At 44.6% G+C, this 24,010-nt stretch overlaps 1 protein-coding gene across 9 annotated transcripts in view; it reads left to right on the forward strand.

Annotated features, from left to right (window-relative positions):
- Positions 1-24,010, forward strand: part of LOC122560261 (protein NDRG3-like) — a 129,324-nt gene that overhangs the window by 64,156 nt on the left and 41,158 nt on the right. For all 9 annotated transcript variants that reach the window (XM_043710770.1, XM_043710771.1, XM_043710774.1 and 6 more), the window contains 6 exons: positions 5,276-5,381; positions 8,677-8,797; positions 10,417-10,479; positions 10,643-10,703; positions 14,782-14,868; positions 15,725-15,781. In XM_043710770.1, coding sequence (XP_043566705.1) covers positions 5,276-5,381; positions 8,677-8,797; positions 10,417-10,479; positions 10,643-10,703; positions 14,782-14,868; positions 15,725-15,781 — 495 coding nt within the window. The remainder of the gene's footprint in view (positions 1-5,275; positions 5,382-8,676; positions 8,798-10,416; positions 10,480-10,642; positions 10,704-14,781; positions 14,869-15,724; positions 15,782-24,010) is intronic.

Below are 24,010 nucleotides of genomic sequence, written 5' to 3' on the forward strand. Positions count from 1 at the left end.
CTTCCCTGAATCTTGCTGTGCACAAAATGGATTGCTGTATTTCCTACATTGCAACAGAGAATATATTTCAAAATACTTAGTTGGCCGAAAAGCACTTTGGGACATCAGGGGTCAGGGAAGGTGTTAAATAACCACACATCTTTCTAAAGCCCTTTGAACATGTTCATGTGACAGGCTAATTATTGGGATTGCAGATGCCTTCCAGCGTTGTCAAGCTATTTCCATTTCCAGTTAAATCATCAGCTCCTGACCACTCCAGTTCTTGAGGATTTATCTTTAAATGATGTTTGTGTTAAAAGCTTGGGGATAGGATTTGGTTTAAAATGTAATGCTTCGTCAATTTTCTGAAGCATCCAGCATGTAGCAGTTCATCGAGTGGGACAAAGCCTCTGCCGAGAGCTGAGTTATAGCCATGTTGCCAGGAAGCGATGACCCATGGGGGTCATGTTCCTGAACAACAACATCCTGCATTTGTATCGAGCCTTTAATGTGATGAAGTGTTATGACAGTGAGCCAGACAAGAAGATATTAGGTACTCAAGGTGACATAAGGTTTGGTCAAACTGTTTGGTTTTACGTTGAATCCAAAAGGAGTGAGAGATTTGTGACTGAGCTGTGCCTCAATTTGGAGAGCTTCCTCTCTGAGTCATTAGCTTGGAGGAGGCGTTGGCTTCATGGTCCAGGCTAATTCTCCAGGGACTGAAGGATGGAGAGATATCTCTCCACCCTTCAGACAGTCTGCCTGTATTCCTGATGAAGGGCTTTTGCCCGAAATGTCGATTTTCCAGCACCACTCTACTCCAGAATCTGTATTCCAGCATCTGTAGTCGTTGTTTTTACCTAATTCTCCAGGGACATAGATTCAAATCCCAACCAGGACATTTGATGGAATTTAAATTCAATTAAAATATCTGGAACTAGGCTCAGTAATGGTGACTGAAACCATTGTTGAAATGTTGTAACAATCTATCTAGTTCATTGATGTCTTTCAGGCAAGGCAATCTGTCATCCTTTACCTGGTTTGACCTATGTGTAACTCCAGATATGACTGATTCTTATCTATCCTCTGAAATAGACTGGCAAGTTTAGGGCAATTAGGGATGGGCAGTAACTGACGACTTTGCTAGAGTTATCCAATTCCTGTCATAGTACAAAGGAAAGGAAAAGGCCCCCATTCAGGGTTGGATCATTAAAATAACGCCTAAGATTCCAGTGCAAAGCAGAGAGAGTTGGAGCTGCTGTCTTTTGGATGAGATGTCAAACTGAGATCCAATCTGACTGTTTGGAAGAATGTAAAAGATCCCAAGGCTGTAGTTCAGAGAAAAACAGGGGATATATCCCCACTGCCCATCCCACATTCAAGTAAAATGCCCTGTTGTTCAAAGAGTGCTTGTTATGCCATATGCAGACCTGAGTGGACAACTCAAAAAGGTGTTGAGTCCCTTTATTTCCAGAGGCACAGCCTGGTGCCTGCACAGTAACTTCTGGCTTTTGTCAATATGCTTCATACTTACCATGCAATTACTAATAGCTACCTAGTGCCTGCAGTTCTAAATCCATGCATAAAAACACCACCTTGCCGATGCTTTCACTTGGTCCTTTCAGGGAAGAAAGAAGATCCATTTTCTTGCGTGTGTGATGTTATAGAGCCATACAACACAGAACCAGACCCTTCGGTCCAACCAGTTTATGCTGACCATAATTCCAAACTAAATCAGTCTCACCTGCCTGCGCTTCACCCATATCCCTCCAAACATTTCTTATTCATTGACTTATCCAAATGCCGTTTAAACATTGGAACTGTACTTGCATTCACCATTTCCTCTGGAAGTTCATTCCACACACAAATCACTCTCTGGGTAAGAAAAAAATTGTTCCTCATGTCTTCTTTAAATCTTTCTACTCTCACCTTAAAAATATGCCAGTGCCAATGCTTGAAATCCTCCACCCTAGGGAAAAGTCACCTGCCATTTAGCTTATCTATGTCCCTCCATGATTTTATAAGCCTCCATAAGATCATCCCTCAACCTCCTCCATTCCAGTGAGAAAAGTCTCAGCTTCTCCCCTTTACCCAAACCCTTCATACTGTTGGTTCTTCTGATGGTTAGACACAGTCTTTGCCTGGAAGCAAGGCACAGGTGAAAAATACTATTAACCCAGCACAGTGATTGGAACAGCCCCCTGCCGGGGCCAGCCCTTCACAAACGGGAGTCAAGATTAAAGTGGTGCTGGAAAAGCACAGCAGGTCAGGCAGCATCCGAGGAGCAGGAAAATTGACGTTTCAGGCAAAAGCCTTTGATCAGGAATGAAGGCCCTAATTCCTGATGAAGGGCTTTTGCCCGAAACATCGATTTTCCAGCTCCTCGGATGCTGACTGACCTGCTGTGCTTTTCCAGCACCATCCTAATCTTGACTCTAATCTCCAGCATCTGCAGTACCCAGCTCTGCCTTCACAAACGGGAGACTGCCTGTGAGATTGCTGTGTTTGGGAGCAGAGTTGGTCAACGATAAGAGCCAGTTGGGGAGCTCTAGTGCAAGGATGCATTGCACCGTGTGTTGCACACTTGGAACATGCTCTGATTTTGCGTTCTTGAGGGAGTTAGAGTTGCGGGAGTCAAGTGTGCTACACCTGTAGAGAGCAAGACCCCTTTTAGATTGTTGGTAGCACTTGTATCAGTCAAAAGACTGCAGGTTCAGATCCTGCTGTGCGGACATGAGAACAAAATCTAGGCTGAGTCCTTTGAGCTCTCTTCCGCCCTCTTCCATTGGGCTGAAGGTATAACAGTTTGTAGACATATATGAACAGATTCAAGAACAGCTACTTCCCCGCTGCTCTTAGATTTCTGAACGGAGCTCTCAAATTTTAAATGTTAACGTTGATCTCGCTCTTTGTGCACCTTCTCTGCAGGTGTAACGTTGTCTACCTCACTCTGTCCTATGACCCTAGTGCACTTTGTATGGTATGATCTGCCTGTACTGCGTGCAGAACAAAACTTTTCACTGTGCCTAGGTACATGTGTCAATAATAAATTAATTCAAATCCAATCCTTAAAAGATGGTAGAAGCAGAGTGTTGGGATATTTTGAAGACAGAGATGGATCGAATGTTGATGAGCAAGATGATGAACATTTACTGCTGTGGGAGGGAATGTGGAGTAATTAGATTCGGCCACGATCTTATTGAATGACAGAACAGGCTCAAGGGGCCAAATGGCCTTCTCCTAACTAATATATTAAATTGCTGATATTCCTATTGCAGCAATGGGAATGCTGTACCTCAGGGATGCGTTATTAAACAAGGACCCCATCTGACCGCTTTGCAGTGTAAAGGCAGGGCTTCAGAGATGGTGTTAGTGAATGTTTTTCATCTAACATCACTGAAGCAGATGATCTCGACACCATCACATTAGCTGACATGATTCCTACATTAAAATAGTGACTAAACTTCAAAATTGGTCTTAAACAGTCTTGGGGCATCCTGAGGTTATAAAAGCAACTAAATAAATTCACGTCATGGCAGTCTTTGTGGGGCAATGGTAGTATCCCTACCAGAAGGCCTGGGTTCAAGTTGCACCTGCTCCAGAGACGTGTCATAACAACTCCAAACATGTTGGTTAAAAATCTATACATGCCAGCCTTTCTTGTTAAGATCAAAACTTTAATCACCCATCCTAGCATCCTTACTTTTTGCTCAAAGTCAGGTTTTGTTTCAGTACACTCCTATAGCATTTTACTACATTAAAGATGCTATAATAATTAGTTAAGAAAACAAGAATTCAAAGTAGTTCCAAAGTGCTTTGAACAAACATTCACTTTGTCATTCGGAATTTGAATGTTGCTGTGAAGAGCTGAAGCGTTTTGTTACTTGTCAGGGTGAAGACACACATTCCTAATTTCGCACAATCACAACAATTCAAACTACAAGGTGCTGATTGGTTGGCAAATCGAATGTGGTAGAGACATGCCATGGAGAAAGCAACTGGGAACTATCGGTTCCCGAAGTTCCTGGGTAATTCAGAAGAGGTGGAAGGCTTGAACATATTCCTTTTGTTTGCAAAGCCTGCACGTGAATCTTAGTCACTTCAAGCAAGTGTAAATATAAAGATTTGGCTTTAAGTCTTCTTTGTAGCAAAACCATGAGCAGATCTACAAAAGCCTGAAGTTTTGCCACAAATCTGGTGTTAATCTGCTCTGTCACCACCTTCCACATTCCCCACTTGAAAGGGCTGATCTGGTTGCTCTTAGTGACTTCTGTGCACTTTCTAGCATTCTATTATAGAGCAGCAACAGCAAAGACAACAGGTCATCATACTTTAGGAAGGACACCAAGTCCTTGGAGAGGCTGCAAAGAAGATTCTATGTTATTGTTTTAAAATGAACTCAAATTCTCAACCTGCCTTGTTGAAATTTGTTTACAGTGCTAATTGGAAAAGTTTTTTAAAATAATGAGGGCCATAGATAAGGTAAATAGCAAATGCCTTTTCCCTAATGTAGGGGAGTTTTAAACTAGGGTGCATATTTTTAAGGGTAAGAGGAGAAAGATTTAAAAGGGACCTGAGGGGCAACAGGGTAGGTTGTGTGTGAAGTGAACTGGCAGAGGAAGTGGTAGATTCAGGTACAGTTACAACATTTAAAAATCATTTGGACAGGCACATGAAGAGGAAATGTTTAGAGGAGTCTGGCCAAATGCAAGCAAGTGGGACTAAGTTTAGTTTGGGAAATTTGGTCAGCATGGATGAATTGGGCCGAAGGGTCTGTTTCCGTGCAGAATGAAGCTATGACTGTTTATTGGAATGATACCAGCAATGTGGATCTTCAGTTGCATGAAGGACTGGAAATACTGGGGTTATATTTCTTTGGAACAGGGAAAATTAACAACAGATTAACAGAAACTGGCAGGAGGGTCAGTGATCAGATGTCGCAGTTTTAAGGTACATTGTAAAAAATGTAAAGAAAAAATTTTTTAGAAGTGCCAAGATGTTGTGTTTGGGATTGCACCGTCATAAAGACTGGTTGAAGCAGATTTTATGAGGCATCGCAAAAGAAAATTGGACGTATAGTTGGAAAGGAAGGCTGTGCAGGCTAATGGAGAGAGAGAAAGGGAGTGGGACTGATTTGTAGCTCAGTTAAAGTGTTGGCACAGGCCCTGATGTACCAGATGACCTCCTCCTTTTTATTGTTTGCTGCTGCCGTTTGAAAGGGATTGCAGATCAGATTCAGAATTTCAGGAAAGTAAACAAAGACTAAGTGGAATGTTGTGATCTCTTCTACCTTCAGGAACACGACGTTGAAACTGCGCACGGTGTACTGCATGTGACCATGCGAGGTACTCCAAAGGGGAACAGACCTGTCATCTTGACTTATCACGACATAGGCCTCAACCGTAAGTCTTTGCCTTTTTAATTTTTCCTCTTCTCAATCAGGGGCAACAGGATGAACAGACCATTTGCAGATTGTTCAGTAATTTGAAGAGCAGGTCATGAGCTGAAACTCTGTGCTGTTTATTTCCTTTTGCCCAGAATGTCATAGCTGAGCATTCTCTTCACCCCTTTAACAAGACAAGAGGAAGCCAGATATTCACCCTAGGGAAGGTGTTAGCTGTGGCTCTGTTGGTAACACTGTTGCCTGATCCTTAAGGTTGTGAGTTCAAATCCCACCGCAGACACTTGAGCACAGAAGCCGAGCCAGATGCTCCTACTGCTATACCAGTGGAGCACTGTAATATTAAAATGTTAAAGCAAGGTCTGGAATGTCTCCCTCTGTTCAGGCTGAAAAAACTGACATCAGTGGGCGGCACGGTGGCACAGTGGTTAGCACTGCTGCCTCACAGCGCCAGAGACCCGGGTTCAATTCCCGCCTCAGGCGACTGACTGTGTGGAGTTTGCACGTTCTCCCCGTGTCTGCGTGGGTTTCCTCCGGGTGCTCCGGTTTCCTCCCACAGTCCAAAGATGTGCAGGGTCAGGTGAATTGGCCATACTAAATTGCCCATAGTGTTAGGTAAGGGGTAAATGTAGGGGTATGGGTGGGTTTCGCTTCGGCGGGTCGGTGTGGACTTGTTGGGCCGAAGGGCCTGTTTCCACACTGTAATCTAATCTAATCTAATCTAATCTAATCTAATCTAATCTAAAAAAGTTCAAAAGGAAATTCTCCCAATACTTATTCTTCAACCAATATCAACTATGTCCAGTTCTGTGTCTATGTCCAGGATATTATTTAAACTAGAGAGCGTTCAGCAGAGATTTACCAGGATGTTAGTGGGGGAGTGGAGGGATTGAGTTCTAAGAAGAGGCTGAATAGCCTGGGACTTTTCTTCCTGGAGCGTCAGAGGTTGAGGAGTGAGCTTACAGAGGTTTATAAAATCATGAGGGGCATACATAAGGTGAATGGCAGGTGTCTTTTCCTTATGGTGGGGAATTTCAAGACTTAGGGCATATTTTTAAGTTGAGAGGAGAAAGATTTAAAAAAGATGTGGGGGCAATTTTTTTTTACATAGAGGGTGGTTCGTGTGTGAGAATGAACTTACAGAGAAAAAGAAGTGGTGGATGTGCGTACATTTACACTGCTTAAAAGATATTTAAGTACATACCATGAATAAAAAATGTTTGGTGGGATATGGGCAAGAGAAGGCAGGTGGGACTAGTTTAGTTTGGGATTATGTTCGGCATGGACTGGTTGGACCAAAGGGTCTGTTTCCGTGCTGTATGACTCTGTCACAAAAGCATTATAGCCCGGCACTGAAACATTGCAGTTGTTGCACCTAAAATGCCTTGCTCGCTGTATGTTTCCTACATGACAACAATGTCTGCCCTTAAAAAGAAACTTTTTGGCAGTAAAGGGCCTTCTAAGATTGTGTAAGGCACTTTAAAATTTACACAAAGTTGGAGGATGTTACTGACTGCATTGTTTTACAGGACTAACTAGGCCAAATGACCCACCTTCTGTGGAGGAATGATTCTATGTCTTTTTTGTCGGGAGATAGATGTTGATATTGCTGGCATGTGGCATTTTGAGCCATTTAACAGCGTTGCTTCATATCTCCCAATACAGTGTTTAAAGGAAAAGTGACGTTTTTAGTTGCAGTATTCAGGGGCAATACTCAGAATTTGTGGTGACCCTTATGCAGTGGGTTTCGGAGGGATCGGAGCAACGGATTGTGGCAGTAATTGGTTCTGTCAGATAGAAGACTAGATTAGATTAGATTCCCTACAGTGTGGAAACATGCCCTTCGGCCCAACCAGTCCACACTGACCCTCTGAAGAGTAACCCACTAACTAATGCACCTAACACTATGGGCAATTTAGCATGGGCAGTTCACCTGACCTGCACATATTTGGGTTATGGGAAGAAACCGGAGCACTGGAGGAAACTCAAGCAGACACTGGGAGAATGTGCAAACTCCACACAGACAGTTCCCCGAGGCTGTAATTGAACCTGGGACCCTGGTACTGTGAGGCAGCAGTGCTAACCACTGATTCACCATGCCTCCCTAATTAAATCAGCTAGTTGTGTTGGAATTTAACACAGCAGCAGCATTCAACACTGAACTTGAACACACTGCAGCGGAACAGGCAACCCGCCCAAATGGCAGCAGCGGGATTCGAACCCACGCCTCCTTCGAGGCTGGAGCCTTAATCCAGCGCTTTAGACCGCTCGGCCAAACTACCAGCCAAAGTGGGAAGTAGAGTGGGAACATTGTGGGAAATACGGCTGCAGACCAGTTTAGAGAGAGACAAGTGCACAGCTCTGCAAGCTGATCACTCACCTATCCTGTGGCAGGAAATGGCAGAGGGGAATGAAATTGGTCAGGGCTGAGGAATTGTAAGGCTCTCGGATTAGTCAATATAATCTTGTGGTGAGCCGTTGTGGAATAGATTGTGGAATAATCCAGGACTGGCAGGTTTGAGGTAGTAGGAGAGAAATGGACTTTATTTCACTGGAGTGTAGGAGGTTGAGGATGACCTTTATAGAGATTTATAAAATCATGAGGGGCATTGATAGGATGAATAGCCATGGTCTTTTTCCCAGGGCAGGGGAGTTCAAAACTTGAGTGCACATCTGAGAGGAAAAAGTTATAAAAAGTACCTGAGGGGTATCTTTTTCACAGAGAGAATTGTTTGATGAGCTGCCACAGGAAGTGATAGATGCAGGTATAGTTACAATATTTAAAAGACATTTGAATAGGTACGTGAACAGAAAAGGTTTAGAGAGATATGGACCAAAGCAGACAAGTGGGGTGAGTTTAGTCTGGAAAATTTGATTGGCATGGAAGCATTGGACTGAAGAGTTTGTTCCTGTGCTGTATGACTGTATCACTCGGTGTTTGTAGATCAATGTGAGGGTGGCTTGGAAACTCAATGAGGTCAGGGAAAAAATGATCCAAAACTGTACTGACAGGCTGATCCAACATCCTCACAGGCAGGCGCAGGATGGACTGACTAGGTTGAAGATTAACTCGTGAAGGAGGAACGAGTGAAAAGTTATGTCAGTGGGTTTAAATGAAATCATGCTGGGTAGAGGCTTGTGTGGAACATAACTGTCATCAACCAGTTGGACAAACGGCCACTTTCTATAAAGTCCATGAGAGAGAAAAAAAAAATTCTTCTTGGAGAAAGTTTTCGTTCCCTTGTTTCTCCCACTGTGTCTCCCACCTCTACTAAATCTTTGCTGTTTTTCCACAGACAAATCTTGCTTCAACACGTTGTTTAACTATGAAGACATGCAGGAAATCACGCACCACTTTGCCGTGTGCCACGTGGATGCCCCTGGACACCAAGAAGCAGCTCCCCCATTCCCAGCAGGGTAAGAGGTTTTTGTATGTTAGCACTTGCTTTGTTACGTAGCAAAGTTAACCTTGGAGGAGTATTCTGGACCAATTTCTTGGGTGCTTGTGCTCCTATTCTCCAATTCAATGACTGGTCTGAACTTCAGCTTGGTTTTCAACGTGTAATACTCTTAGCCAGCAAATACCCCTCTCAGCTCTCAGCTCTGACAGCCTCCTGTTAGGCCATTGCCAAAGCCCTTGTAGCTGGTAGTTGGAAAATATGTTTCCTCTCTAAATTTCCTCCTTAGCTCCATCATCTGCCTCCTCCTTCTGCCCAAGAGAGACATCTCCCTGCTTGTAAAGGAGCATCAACCTGGCCCTATTGATTGCGATAAGTTCTACGTTTTCTTTGTTCACTTGTAAGACGTTGATTGGCCAGTACTTCCTGCCCGTCTCTAGGTTTTTTTTCAATCATTCATGGGATGAGATCTTCGCTGGCTGGGCTAACATTTATTGGCCATCTGAAATTACCCAGAGGGCAGTTAAGAATCAATCACATTGCTGTGGGTCTGGAGTCACATGTAGGCCAGACCAGGTAAGGATGGCAGTTTCCTTCATTGGTGAACCAGATGGGTTTTTCCAACAATTGACAATGGATTCCTGGTCATCATTAGATTCTTAATTCCAGATTTTTGTTGAATTCAAATTCCACCGGGCCCTGTCAGCACATGGGCTGCTTTCATTGCAGCCAACCTAATGGTCCTCATTTGCAGCCTTTCTTTTCCCAGGCTCATCATGATCTTGTCTGTCCAACTGCTGTTCCCTCTCTTGGGGGTCCATCTGTCTCCATCTATCATTTATGTTTTCCAAACCCACAATCACTTCCATCTAAAAGGACAAGGGTAGCAGATACATGGGAGCACCACTGTCTGCAAGTTCCCTTCCAAGCCACTCACCATCCTGACTTGGAAATACATCACCGTTCCTCCACTGTCGCTGGGTCAAAATCCTGGAATTCTGTCGCTCAGGGCATTGTGGGTCAACCCACAGCATATGGACAGCAATCTACTATAGCGGGATTTGAACTCAGGTCCCCAGAACATTCCCTGAGTCTCTGGATTAACGGTCCAGCGACAATGCCACTAGGCCATCGCCTCCCCTTTAAAGTTGCCCTTGAGAAGGTGGTGGTGAGCTGTCCTCTTGAACTATTGCTGTCCATTTGCTGTGGGAAGTGATTGTGGGTTTGGAAAGAGTGAATGATAGGTGGAGACAGATGGACCCCAGAGAGAGGGAACAGCAGTTAGGCAGGCAAGATCATGTTGAGCCTGGGAAAAGAAAAGCTGCAAATGGGGACCATTAGGTTGGCTGTAATGAAAGCAGCCCATGTGCTGACAGGTCCCGGAGAGTGGGAGTTGGGGTAAGGACATGGGAGAAGGCACTCAGGCCCTGAAATTATTGAACTCGATGTTGAATTCCTGAAGGAAGCACAGTTCAGAAGTTGACATGTCGCTGCCTTTGGGATTGTCACACGAACCTGCGGATCTTGGAAAGCTGGTGCCAGAGTTAGCAGGATGTTGGACTGCAGCAAATCACTGCACGGAAAGGACAATAGTGGAACATTCCTGACGTAGTGTTGTCTATCTTGTTGATTTTGCAGGTACCAGTACCCAACCATGGATGAGCTGGCTGAGATGCTGCCCACAGTTTTAACCCATTTGAAGTGAGTTGACTGCAGAAACAGGCTGACAGTGTTCTCTGGCTTCCCCTCCCCCACCCCTTCATTTGCCTGCCGCACCCCCAAGCGCTTTAAACAACAGCATGACCTTACTCTTCATTTGCCTCAGGTGTGTATAATGATCTGTTTTCTGATTTTGTTTTTGCAGTATACAGAACGTGATTGGAATTGGAGTTGGGGCTGGTGCTTACATCCTGACCAAATTTGCGGTGAGTTCAATGAATGAATTAATCATGTGCAGGCACAGCTTCCTGACTGCCACCTGTTCTCCACACCTTTATCTGCGTGTTCAGCATTAAAACGTGCTTGTGTGAGGGGGATCCATTATATAAGCAGGTTGGCTGTAATTAGGGAACTCTTCGAGGAGAAAGTGAGGTCTGCAGATGCTGGAGATCAAAGTTGAAACTTTATTGCTGGAACAGCACAGCAGGTCAGGCAGCATCCAGGGAACAGGAGATTCGACGTTTCGGGCACAGGCCCTTCTTCAAGAAGATTCCTGAAGAAGGGCCTGTGCCCGAAACGTCGAATCTCCTGTTCCCTGGATGCTGCCTGACCTGCTGTGCTGTTCCAGCAATAAAGTTTCAACTGTAATTAGGGAACTCCAAGCTCTGGGCAGTAGCTGATATTTTGAAGTGGGCTGCTGCACCACTCAACTCCGTTGCCATGTTATACCAAAACAAAACTTGCATGCACCAACTCTCTGCTTATAATTTGCTATTTTTAACCTTTTCAATTTTGTGCATTCCTTATCACCTTCGATCTAGAGGAAGGACTTGCATTAACATTCTCTACTGGTAAGCTATTTCATCAGCAATTAGACATACAGGGAAATTTAGCATGGCCAATCCACCTAACCTGCACATCTTTGTGATTGTGGGAGGAAGCCAGTGCACCTGGAAGAAACCCACACAGACACAGGGAGAACATGCAAACTCCACACAGAATGTCACCCAAGGGTGGAATTGAACCCGGGTTCCTGGCACTACAAGGCAACAGTGCTAACCACTGCGCCAGCATGCTACCCTGGGAAATTTACAGGGTTACAAAACCTGAATGCTTAAATAAATTATTTCCAGGATAAGGATGGCCAGAATTAATTGCAAGAATCATTGGCATTTGGGTCAGCAGCAAGGATTTGATAGACTAATGCAGAGGTGGGGAAATTCTCAGCAATAACAAGAGAAACACCCAGTTTTTTAAAAAAAGTCTCTTTCTGGATTTCCACCACTTCTTCCCCTTTAAGGCTGTCCTCAAAGCTTACTTCTCACACCTGTCCTGATGTGACTTGTGTCAGCTGTAGCTCAATTTGTGGTCTCTGAATCATAAAGTGTTGGTTCAAGTCCCACTGCAGACCACATAAGTGCAAGCTGACCCAGTACTACATTGTCGGAGACACTGTTTCTCATTTGAGACATTAAGCCAAGGTCCCATTTACCTCTTTCTTGGGTGCACGTAAAAGATCCCACTGTATTATTTTGAAGCAGAGAAGGGGAGTCTGACCCCATTGTTCCCTCAATCAATATCACAAACAAAAATCTGCTGATTATCATCTTGCCTTTATGGGAAATTACTGAGCGCAAATTAACTGCTACTTTTTCTACATTACAACAAAGATTACATTTCAGAAAGAACTCCATTGCCTATAAGTACTTTGAGACACCTGATTGTCATAAAGAATGCTACATAAGCACAAATCATTTTTCCCAGTGCTGACATTTATCTGATTACATTCCTGTGAAGCACTCGGGACTGATTTTGAAACATGGGAGACGTTATATTCCTGCATTTTTTTTGTTGGATAAGCAAATTGAGCCATTTGTTGTCTCCTCTGTTCATGCCCCGTTTACTGACATAAAGATAAATTCTGTAATTAGCCACATTAGATCATGGAATCATAGAATCCCTACAGTGTGGAAATAGACCATTTGGCCCAACAAGTCCACACTGACCCTCCAAAGAATTACCCACCCAGACTCAGTTCCCTCCCTATTATTCTACATTTACCCCAAGCTAATGAGCCTAACCTATACATCCCTGAACACTGGGCAGTTTAGCACGGTTAATTCACCTAACCTGCGCATCTTTGGATTGTGGGAGGAAACCAGAGCACCCGGAGGAAACCCAGAGAGACGTGGGGAGAATGTACAAACTCCACACTGACAGTCACCCGAGGCAGCAGCACTAACTACTGAGTCACCGTGCCACCCCAAAAATCAGGAGGCCAGGGCAGAGATAGGGTAAAACACTAATGCCTTCCATTTTCCCACCCACCATCTGTTTGAAAAAACTTCCATGTTGCAATGCAGGAGGGAACATAGCAGGAAAGAAAATGGAAAGATTCCTTTACAAAAGATTGGAACATCTACTGTAATATAGGGAATGAGGCAAGAATTTGCTCATGCTGAGCTCCTACACTAGTTATTTGATATTGATCAACAACATGTTATAGAGTTAGAGTCATACAGCATGGAAACAGACCCTTCGGTCCAACCAGTCGGTCCAACCAGTCCATAATCCCAAACAGAACTAGTCCCACCTGCCTGCTCCTGGCTTATATCCCTCCAAACCTTTCCTATTCATGTATTCAGCCAAATGCCTTTTAAACATTGTAATTGTCCGCACATCCACCACTCATAGAGTCATAGAGCTGTACATCAGGGAAACAGACCCTTCGGTCCAACTCGTCTACACTGACCAGATACCTTAAATAAATCTAGTCCCATTTGCCAGCATTTGGCCCATATCCCTCTAAACTCTTCCTAGTCATGTACGCATCCAGATGCCTTTGAAATATTATAATTGTACCTGTCTCCACCAATTCCTCTGGCAGCACATTCCATACATGCACCCACCCTCTGTGTGAAAACGTTGTCCTTAGGCCCCTTTTAAATCTTTCCCCTCTCACCTTAAACCTATTCCCTCTAGTTTTGGATTCCCCAATCTGGGAAAAAGACCTTGTCTATTCACCCTAACCATGTCCCTCATGATCTCCCCACTTTCTTGAAAAGATCCACAATCTGATCGCTTTCTGGAGTATGAGTCCTCCTGACACTGATTGCCTTCCAATAAATTTCATGAAGGAGGGGTATTCAATTCACAAGGGCACGCCATGCCCCTGTTATTGAAACACTGGGTGCTGTAGTCTTAATTAAATATTTTCTCAACTAGTCATGCTACCTTCAGCGCTTTGTCCTCGTATACATTCAGGTCGCTCTGCTTTTTGCACTCACTTTAGAATTGTACTCTTATATTCTATTCTATTTCTGCTCTTCCTACCAAAATGAATCACTTCACATTTCTCTGCATTAAATTTCATCTGTCACTTGTCCTTTCATTCTATCAATTCATCATAGAGTTATACAACATTGAAACAGACCCTTCGGTCCAACTTGTCCATGCCGACCAGATACCAGAAATTAATCTAGTTCTCTCTGCCAGCATTTGGCCCATATCCTTCTAAACCCTTCCTATTTATATATCCACCCAGATGCCTTTTAAATGTTGTCATTGTACCAACCTCCACCACTTCCTCTGGCAGCTCATTCCATACACATACCACCCTCTGCGTGAAAAAGTTGCCCCTTAGATCCTTTTAAATCTTTCCCCTCTCACCCTAAACCGATGCCCTCTAGTTCTGGACCCCCCTACCCTGGGGAAAAAAAGCCTTGGCTATTTACCCTATCCATGCCCCTCAGGATTTTATAAACCTCGATATAAGTTCACCCCTCAGCCTCTGATGCTCCAGGGAAAATACCTCAGTCTGTTCAGCCTCTCCCTATACCTCAAACTTTCCAACCTGGCAACATCCTTGTAGCTCTTTTCTGCACCCTTTCGAGTTTATGACCTTTCACATCCTCCTTGTGGTTCACAATGCTTTTAGGTTTGTATCACCCTGATCCTCTCTTGCCCATTTCTCCTGTCTGCTTCACAGTGACCTGCTGCACAATCCTCCTGATGTTGCTTTAGTTGCAAACCTCGATCAGAATTCTTGATAGAACTCCCTGCTGCTCTTCGCCATCATACTGTGGGACCTTTGCCTACCTAATAAGGAAACATAGCCTTGAGTTGATATCTGAAAGATGGTACTCCAATAGAGCTGCCTCCTCCTGGGTGTTGCACTGGCAATGTCTGTCTAAATTTTGTCACTGGAGTAGATCTCAACACTTGATCCTCTGGCTCTGAAACATGAGTAAGACCAGCTGAGCCACAGTTGATAGACAAGATGCAACGCGGCAAGTCCAATCTGGTCTTTAATTAATATTGATGTCTTAACTGGTTTTTGTGCAGCTGAATCACCAAAATCTTGTTGAGGGACTGGTGCTTATCAACATTGACCCATGCGCTAAGGGCTGGATGGACTGGGCTGCGTCAAAGGTAAGTAGGATCATATCTTTAATTGTTCTATGAGGAAAGTAACTTGTCGATATTTCCTATCCTTTTCTAAAGGGATCTGACGCATCGTTTGATTCCCCCCAATATTAATTGCCTTTCAATTCGTGAGCCCTCACGTTCAGCCTCAGTATGTTGGTAGTGTGCAGCGGGGTGACTAACTATCGAGGTGAGGGGGCATAGCCCACTGTGACGGGATGGTCAGAGGGTTTCAGGTTGTGGCACAGCACTGAATGGTTTCAACTGAGTACTTGACAGAATGGCATTTACATGGCCATGGGGAAGGAGCAAGGGCTGTGAGACTAATTGCATAATATTTTAACTCAACGTACTTAGGCGTTTTATGACACACCTCTGGAACAGGTGGGACTAGAACCCAGGCCTCCTGGCCCAGAGGTAGCCACACTACCACAGTGTTACAAGAGCCCTACAAGACTAATTACACTCTGACAAATAGGCCGCAGATACATTGGTTACATGCCCTGCACTGATGGTGTCCAGTTTGTTTAGCTTCTCACTCCTGATTGGTGGTCTTTCTTGCTGGTGGTATGGCACTGATTCTTGTGGAAATGCATTTATTTCAGTTGATCGGTCTTCACTCTGTGTGAACCCACAGTGTTGGGCGTGCTCTTAGCTGTGCACTGATACTGCCTTTAAAAATTGTGAGTTGTCACTCAACATGAAGTGGTGACTTCAAGAGAAACCTGGGATGGAAAGGATCTTCAGTATTTAGTATCTGGTGGATTGGTGAATCTTCTGTTGCTGGCACCCACCTGTTTATTGAAGCAGTTGTATACTTCTTGTTTCTTGAGGGAATAATCAGCCTCTTCTTTTCTTTCAGCTTTCTGGATGGACTACCAACCTGGATGATATTGTACTGGCTCATCACTTCAGTAGCGTGAGTTGAAGCTATTTAATGAACTCTGCCAGATCGGACTCCACATCCCATTCCCTCGACTAAGCTTCACTAAACTGTCACCCCCTCCCCCCCCAACTTCTCTTCCTGTTCACCACGTTAGTAGGTGTTGTTAATGACTCTCTGTGCTCAAAGTGAGTCCCCCTGTCTGTCAAATCCACTGCCACTAACCCTGGATCCCTCCACTCTTGCAAAATACAACTTGGCCATGCTAAATTGCCCATACCGTTCGGGGCTGTGTAGGTTAGTTACATTTGTCATAGAAAATGTAGAGTAATAATGTAGGGGAATGGGTCTGGGTGGAATACTCTACGGAGGATCGGTGTGGACTTGTTGGGCTTCCACACTGTAGGGATTCTATGTTCAACTCCGTCACCAACCTCTCTATTCTGGGTGAAAGTGTGCAGACTGGGTACAGGGAGGATGGTCTCCCCTGGTTGGGGAGCTTGGGACAGGGGTGCGAGGAGGGGGTTTGGGTGGGAACAGTCTCCGGTTACAGAGTGGATCATTTAGAACTGTAATGAGGGAACATTTCTTCACTCAGAACTTTTGGAATTCTCTATCACAGAAGGGTGCAGAAGCCAAGTCACTGGATAAATACACGAAAGAGATGGATACATTTTGAGATTTCAAAGGCATCAAGGGTATGAGAAGGAAGTTGTGAGCATGGCGTTGAGACAGCAGATCAACCATAATCATACTGAGTAGTGTTGGCAGGGCCGAATGGCCTCGTCCTGCTCCTAGTTTCTGTGTTTCTCTGCTTCTCTGTAAACTCCTTGAACATGTCACCTTCCAAAATTTCTGCCCATCTTTCCTGGAACTGCACATTTTAATATCTGCAGACAGTTTTCCACCGCAGATGCAAAGGAGATTTACTAGGATGTTGCCTGGTATGGAGGGAAGGTCTCATGAGGAAAGGCTGAGAGACTTGAAGCTGTTTTCGTTAGAGAGAAGAAGGTTGAGAGGTGACTTAATAGAGACATACAAGATGATCAGAGAATTAGATAGGATGGAGAGTGAGAGCCTTTTTCCTCAGGTGGTAATGGCTAGCGCGAGGGGGCATAACTTTAAATTGAGGGGTGATAGATGTAGGACAGATGTCAGATGTAGTTACTTTACTCAGAGACTAGGAAGGACGTGGGACACACTGCCTGCAACAGTAGTAGACTTGCCAATTTTAAGGGCATTTAAATGGTCATTGGATAAACATATGGATGAAAATAGAATAGTGTAGTATAGATAGGCTTAGATTGGTTTCAAAAGGTCGTGCAACATCGAGGGCCAAAGGGCCTGTACTGTGCTGTTATGTTCTATGTTCTGCAAGAGCCTCATCAAAATGACAAGCAACTGTGGTAAAGGAAGTAATGCTCCTTGCCCTTATTGGCCTGTCTGCAGCCTTTGACAGAGGTACACCCGCCATTTTTGTCCATTGCCTCTCCATGGTCTTCCGACTGTGCGGGAGTGCACACCCCGATTCCAGTCTTATCGATCCTGTCCAGGCTGCAGATGGTTTCTGATCCTGTTCCCACGCAGTCAGGATTCCATCCCCTTTTCTCATTGACGTTCAGTCTCTTGGCAACACCGTCGGAAAATGCATTATATGTGCTGATAACAACCAGCTTTATCTCACCCACACCTCTCTTAGCCTCTCCACTGACTTTAAACTGAGAGACAGCTCCACTGGTATCTAGTACTGGAGGAGCTGAAATATTTGCAATTATGTAAATGTTGGAAATACTGAAACAATTGTTTTGTTACACATGCAGTTCTCTAGCTCCATTCCTCCCTGAACAACCATGAGAAAGAGTAAACCAAACGGTCTGCAACTTTGACATGGTTTTTGACCCTGAAGAGAAATTCTAACTACCAACCTCTACTATCATGAAGACGGACTCATTTTCTTCACCATAACATCATCCACCCGCATGCGTGGCTTGACTCACCTGCTAAAGCTCAGTCATTGTCTTTGCCACGAGTAGACCTAACTGTCTAACACTCCAGCAGCTTGATACCATCCAGGACAAAGCAGCCCCCGCTTGATTGGCACCACACCCACAAACATCCACTCCCTCCACCACCGACACTCAGTAGCAGCAGTGTGTACTATCTATAAGATGCACTGCAGAAATTCAACGATCCTTAAACAGCACCTTCCAAACCCACGACCACTTCCATCCAGAAGGACAAAGGCAGCACATTCATGGGACCACCATCATCTCCAAGATCCCCCTCGAAGCCAGTCACCATCCTGACTTGGGTATATATCGACGTTCCTTCACTGTCGCTGGATCAAATTCTGGAACTCCCTCCCTGATGGCATTGTGGGTCGACCTGGAGCAGGTGAATTGCAGCAGTTCAAGAAGGCAGCTCACCACCACCTTCTCAAGGGCAACTAGGGACGGGCAATAAATGCTGTCCCAGCCAGCAATGCCCGTGTCCCATGATGAATAGAAAAATAATGTTTTCCTGGGTGATGTTACGTGGTCTATCCTGCAAAAAACTGAGGCCATTCAGATCTCTGCTTCCATCTCCTGACTTGCTCACAGTCCAACTCACCCGTCACCCCGTCCTCGCCAACTTATGTTGGCTCTGAGTCAAACAACGTTTCGATTATGAAACTCATCTTTCTTTTCGGATCCCTTTCCGGCCTCGCCTTTCCATTTCTCCTCCAGTCCCGCAGACCTCCAGGGTATCTGCGCTCCCCCAATCCTGGCCTGTTGTGCATCAGTGATTTTAATGGCTAAGCCTTTGGACGAGGTGGCTGTAGTTGCCTTGTAATGTGTCCCCCTAAGCTGCACAGCCACTCAGAGGTTCCACACCCACTGACCTGCATTGTCGAAGCATTGACTTCTAATTCTGGAGGTTGCAGTTGTACCAGGACCTTGGAGGTCAGAACAGCAGAAACTAGTAATTGGAGTGACATTGATGCCTGGGATCCAACTTCTGAAATTGTCCACCTAAACCTCTCTGCTTCCCCCTGTCCTCTCTTCCCCCTTAAGATACTCCTTAAAACCTACCATTTTAGTCACCTGACCCAGTACTGTATGTCCTTCTGCAGCTCAGTGTGAAACTTTGTTTGTGATGCTCCTGTGAAGGGATTTGGAATATTTTGCCCTGTTAAAGGTGCTACATGAACACAAGTTGTTATTGTTGTGTACGTTGAAGTTGCTTGCTCATTGTATTAGTTGGGATTACTGCTGCAATCCGATTTCCTCTTAACTCCCTGATTACCCATTATGTAATTGTGGACGTTAAATACAGTTATTTTCCCTCGCAGACCAAAATAGCTCAGACTTTTGGGGGATATTGTTGAGGCTCTTGCTGTGGTGACAGTGCAGACCAGGTCTCCAAATGTGGTAATCGAAACCCCCACCCTGTCACCACGAACAATGAAATACTTGGAGTCTTGGGGATGAGTGGGGGCTGGCTCACAGGAAGCCAGGGGGATTTGCTCACATGGGATTTGGAGCTGGCTTAGTGGGAGGTGTTGACTGAGCAATGCCAGAACAATGTCAGTTACTCATTAGACCTCAGCCAGACTCCTGTATGCAGTTCTGGTCACTGCATTACAGGAAGGATATGATCACACGAGAGAAGGTACAGAGGAAATTAATAAGTACGGTTCCAGAAATGGAGGATTTTAGCTATTAGAAAAGATCGGACAGTCCAATGTTGGTCTCTTTGAATCAAAGGATCCCAGGGGGATATTAAATTGAGGTTCATGAAAATATAGGGGAACCGAATAAAGTCAATAAGAAATACATTTGCATTAGCAGAAAGATCAATAAATGGGAAAGTAGATTTCAAGTTATTTTTGGAAAGGTTAGGGAGTGGGTGTTCGGCAATTTCTTTCACTGAGAGGGAGTACTCACTGTTAGAAAGGCTGAAATCCCCATGCCATTTCAAACAAAAAGCACTTTGTCAGACTCTTGAAGTGCTACATAAAAACTGAAAGAACTGTACATCAGAAATGAGAACAGAAGTTGCTGGAAAAGCTCAGCAGGTCTGGCAGCATCTGTGAAGAGAAAGATTAGATTAGATTACCTACAGTATGGAAACAGGCCCTTCAGCCCAACAAGTCCACACCGACCCTCCAAAGAGCAGCCCACCCAGACCCATTCCCCTACATTTACCCCTTCACCTAACACTATGTACAATTTAGCATGGCCAATTTCACCTAACCTGCATATTTTTTTTTGGACTGTGGGAGGAAACCCACACAGACACGGGGAGAATGTGCAAACTCCACACAGACAGTTGCCTGAGGCGGGAATTGAGCCCAGGTCTCCAGCACTATGAGGCAGCAGTGCTAACCATTGTGCCACCATGCCGCAGAGTTCATGTTTTGGGTCCGGTGACCCTTCATCAGATCTGGCAGCCCAGGGCTGAGGAAGGGTCACCAGAGCCAAAATGTTAACTCTGATTTCTCTTCACAGATGCTGCCAGACCTGCTGAGCTCTTGAAGTGGTGTAGCCTACAGAGCAATGGGCCAAGAGGCAGCAAGTGGGATTGGGCTGGATAGCTTTCTTTTGCAGCCAGCACAGAAAGGATGGGCTGGACAACCCTCTTCTCTGCTGTAAATGTTCCATTCTTTTATGGATTGGCACAGCGAGGGAGATGGAATCTTCGTGACCTTCAGTTGGAGTAAGAGAACCACCCATCTGACTTTTTGGAGGGTTGTCTCAAAGTAAGACACAGGAATCATGTTTACCAAAGATTCCCAGACAGCACCTTCCAAACCCACGACCGCTTCCATCTAGAAGGAAAGGGGCAGCAGATACATGGGAACGCCACCACCTACAAGTTCCCCTCCAAGCCACACACCATCCTGACTTGGAAATAGCTCGTCGTTCCTTCAGTGTGACTGGGTCAGAATCCTAGAATTCCTTCCCCAGTGGCATTGTGGGTCTACCTACAGGCAGGTGGACTGCAGTGGTTTGAGAAGGCAGCTCACCACCATCTTCTGAAGGGGCAACTAGGGACGGGCAATAAATGCTGTCCAGCCAGTGACACTTACAAATGAATTTTTAAAAAACAGACTTGTTTAAAGGACCAGCTCTTGCACAATGGACTGAATGGCCTCTTCTGTGTTGTAACCATTCTATGATCTACTAACTCCGCAGCTTACTGACCCTAATTACTCCATCGAAGCACTTCATCACTTTGAACACCTCTCTTAAATGCTCCCTTAATCTTTTCTCCTCTGTCAGAGAACAATGCCAGCTTCTCCAATCTCTGTCTCTCACTCAGGAAGGAGTCTGCAAAGGAAACTCTCAGAAGGATGGTTTCAGGAATGAGGAACTGTGAAGACAGATTTGAGAAGTTGGGACTGTTTGCCTTGGAGAAAAGAAGGCTGAAAAGAAATTTGATTGATTTATTACCCTTTCCTGAGGAGTACCTGAACAGAGTGGAGAGGGAGAAGCAGTTTCTCATTGTGGAGGGTATCCCTTTTCGGGAACAGGTTTACACTGGTTAGTAAAAGCAGAGTGATGTGAGACATGTCCAGAGAGTAGTTCAGTGTCAACCATGTTGCTATGGGTCAGATCCAGTAAGGATCGCAGATTCCCTTCCTGAAAGTGAGCCTCAAGGATTGTTATGACAATCAAAAGGGCTTACATGGTCGACATTGGGTTCACTTTCTATTCCAGATGTTTAATTAAATTCAAATTTCATCGTTTGCCGTGCTGCAAACTGAATCCATGTCCCCAGAACATTAATTTATGTCTCTGGATTACTAATCCAGTGACGTCACCATTATGTCTAGAGTCTGGGACACACTGCCTGAGGGGAATGGTGGAGGGCAATTTGAATGGAAGCATTCAGAAGGGAATTGGATTGTAATCGGGAAAGAAATGTTGTGCAGGTTTATGGGGAGAACACAGGAGAATGGCACAAAGCGGCTCAGTTGTTAGCACCATTGCCTCACAGGGCCAGAGACCCGGGTTCAATTCCCAGTCTGGCTTAACTGTCTGTGTGGAGTTTGCACATTCTCCCCGGGTCTGTGTGGGTTTCCTCCAGGTGCTCCGGTTTCCTCCCACAGTCCAAAGTTGTGCAGCTTAGGTGGATTAGCCATTAGTTCTGGGTGGTATGCTCTTTGGAGGGTCATTGTGGATTGAATGGGCCAAATGACCAGCTTCTACACTGTAGACATTGTAATGTGAAATGCTCAATCAGAAAGCTGGTGCAGACACAATGGGCTGAATGGCCTCCATCTACATTGCCTTAGACTCTGTTATTCTCATAGCTGATATCCTTCAATCTTGATAGTGTTCTGACAAATCCCACCCAGCTCAATACGTGGAGCTCAGAATATTGGTGTAATGATTCCAACTCAGGCTGATTGGTACAGCACCACTTCACTTTTGTAAGTTAAATAATTTAAATTAGTCTCAACATGATCCCTCGTGGCATGAATCACTCTGAAGAACTGCCTCTGGTTCAATATCCTGTAGAGTTAGTGGGGAGTGGTTGCAGTATTGTCTGCTGACATTTAATAACAGTGAGAAGCTTAGCATGAAAACAGCCTGCAGTGCTCCTTTTCTGTGCTTCTCACCACTTTATGCTCCCCAAGTACAGAAAGAAATTTTCAGTCAGTTTATGCTGAACTTTGAGAAAGATGCAGCAATTTTCTGCTGGGAGAAATGGAGATGACGTCGATGGGAGTAAGCAGGCCTGCTGAGCTGGAGTTAACTGAATGATGAATCACTAAACCCCTTTGGCATAGTATTTGTTTGAGCCAGATTTTGCTCTGAATGTTACATTAATTGGTGCAAGGTCACTTTGGTTGAGATATGTGCAGGAACACACGCTCTGGTGAAGATCACACGTGCACATACACACTCTCTCTCACACATTCAGACACACGCATTCTCTCACACATTCTCACACACACATTCACACACAGACATTCTCACACACACATTCATTCACACACACACATTCTCGCACACACACATTCTCTCATACATTCTTACACATACATTCTCACACACATTCTCACACACACATTCTCTCCCACACACATTCTCACACACACATTCTCTCCCACACACATTCTCACACACACATACTCTCCCACACACATTCTCTCTTACACATTCTCTCACAGATTCTCTCTCACACACACACACACACACACCAGACACACACACATTGTGATGATTTTAAGCAGATAATGTATTCGGGTGACAATCCACCCACCAGCACTTTAAGTAATTAACAGAAAACTTATTAAATAATTCCAAGGACACAAGCAGATGATGTGCCTGGGATATAACATTCTGAATTATACTGCAGTCTTTGTGTTTGATTTCAAAATGGAGGCTCAATTGTCCATACAGGAATTGATAATTTAGTCTTTTACCCCTCAGGATCTATAAACCAGTCCATTAAAATCTGGAAATGACATCCTTATTGTGTTGGTTGTGAAAATTTTACAAGAGCAAATTACTCTTGTGGTTTTCTGCAGGTTGAAACTTTCTCTGAACTTGCTCCTGCATTAAAATGGTCAAAATGCATACAATTCCAAGTGGGATCTGATAGATCAGGTTTGTGAATAGAATACTGACAAAGGCCTGTCCAACAGATGCTTGCAGAAGGAGAGCTGAAATAATCAGCAGTTCTGTCTACTGCTATTACTGTTCTAAGACGAAGTTCTTTAATTTCAGCAGAATGTGAACAACTCGCTGAATGACGTCCCTGAAATAAAAACAAAAGGTGCTGGGTCACATCAGCAAGTCAGGCAGCAATAGACAGTCGACAATAGACAATAGGTGCAGGAGTAGGCCATTCTGCCCTTCGAGCCTGCACCACCATTCATTATGATCATGGCTGATCATCCTTAATCAGTATCCAGTTCCGGCCTTATCTCCATAATCCTTGATTCCACAATCCTTGACAGCTCCATCCAACTCTTTCTTAAATGAATCCAGAGACTGGGCCTCCACTGCCCTCTGGGGCAGAGCATTCCACACAGCCACCCACTCTCTGGGTGAAGAAGTTTCTCCTCATCTCTGTCCTAAATGGTCCATCCCGTATTTTTAAGCTGTGTCCTCTGGTTCGGCACTCACTCATCAGCGGAAACATGTTTTCTGCCTCCAGAGTGTCCAATCCTTTAATAATCTTATATGTCTCAATCAGATGCCCTCTCAGTCTTCTAACTCAAGGGTATACAAGCCCAGTCGCTCCAGTCTTTCAGTGTAAGGTAATCCC

Source organism: Chiloscyllium plagiosum, chromosome 20 (assembly GCF_004010195.1).
Source record: "Chiloscyllium plagiosum isolate BGI_BamShark_2017 chromosome 20, ASM401019v2, whole genome shotgun sequence".
Lineage (NCBI taxonomy): Eukaryota > Metazoa > Chordata > Chondrichthyes > Orectolobiformes > Hemiscylliidae > Chiloscyllium > Chiloscyllium plagiosum.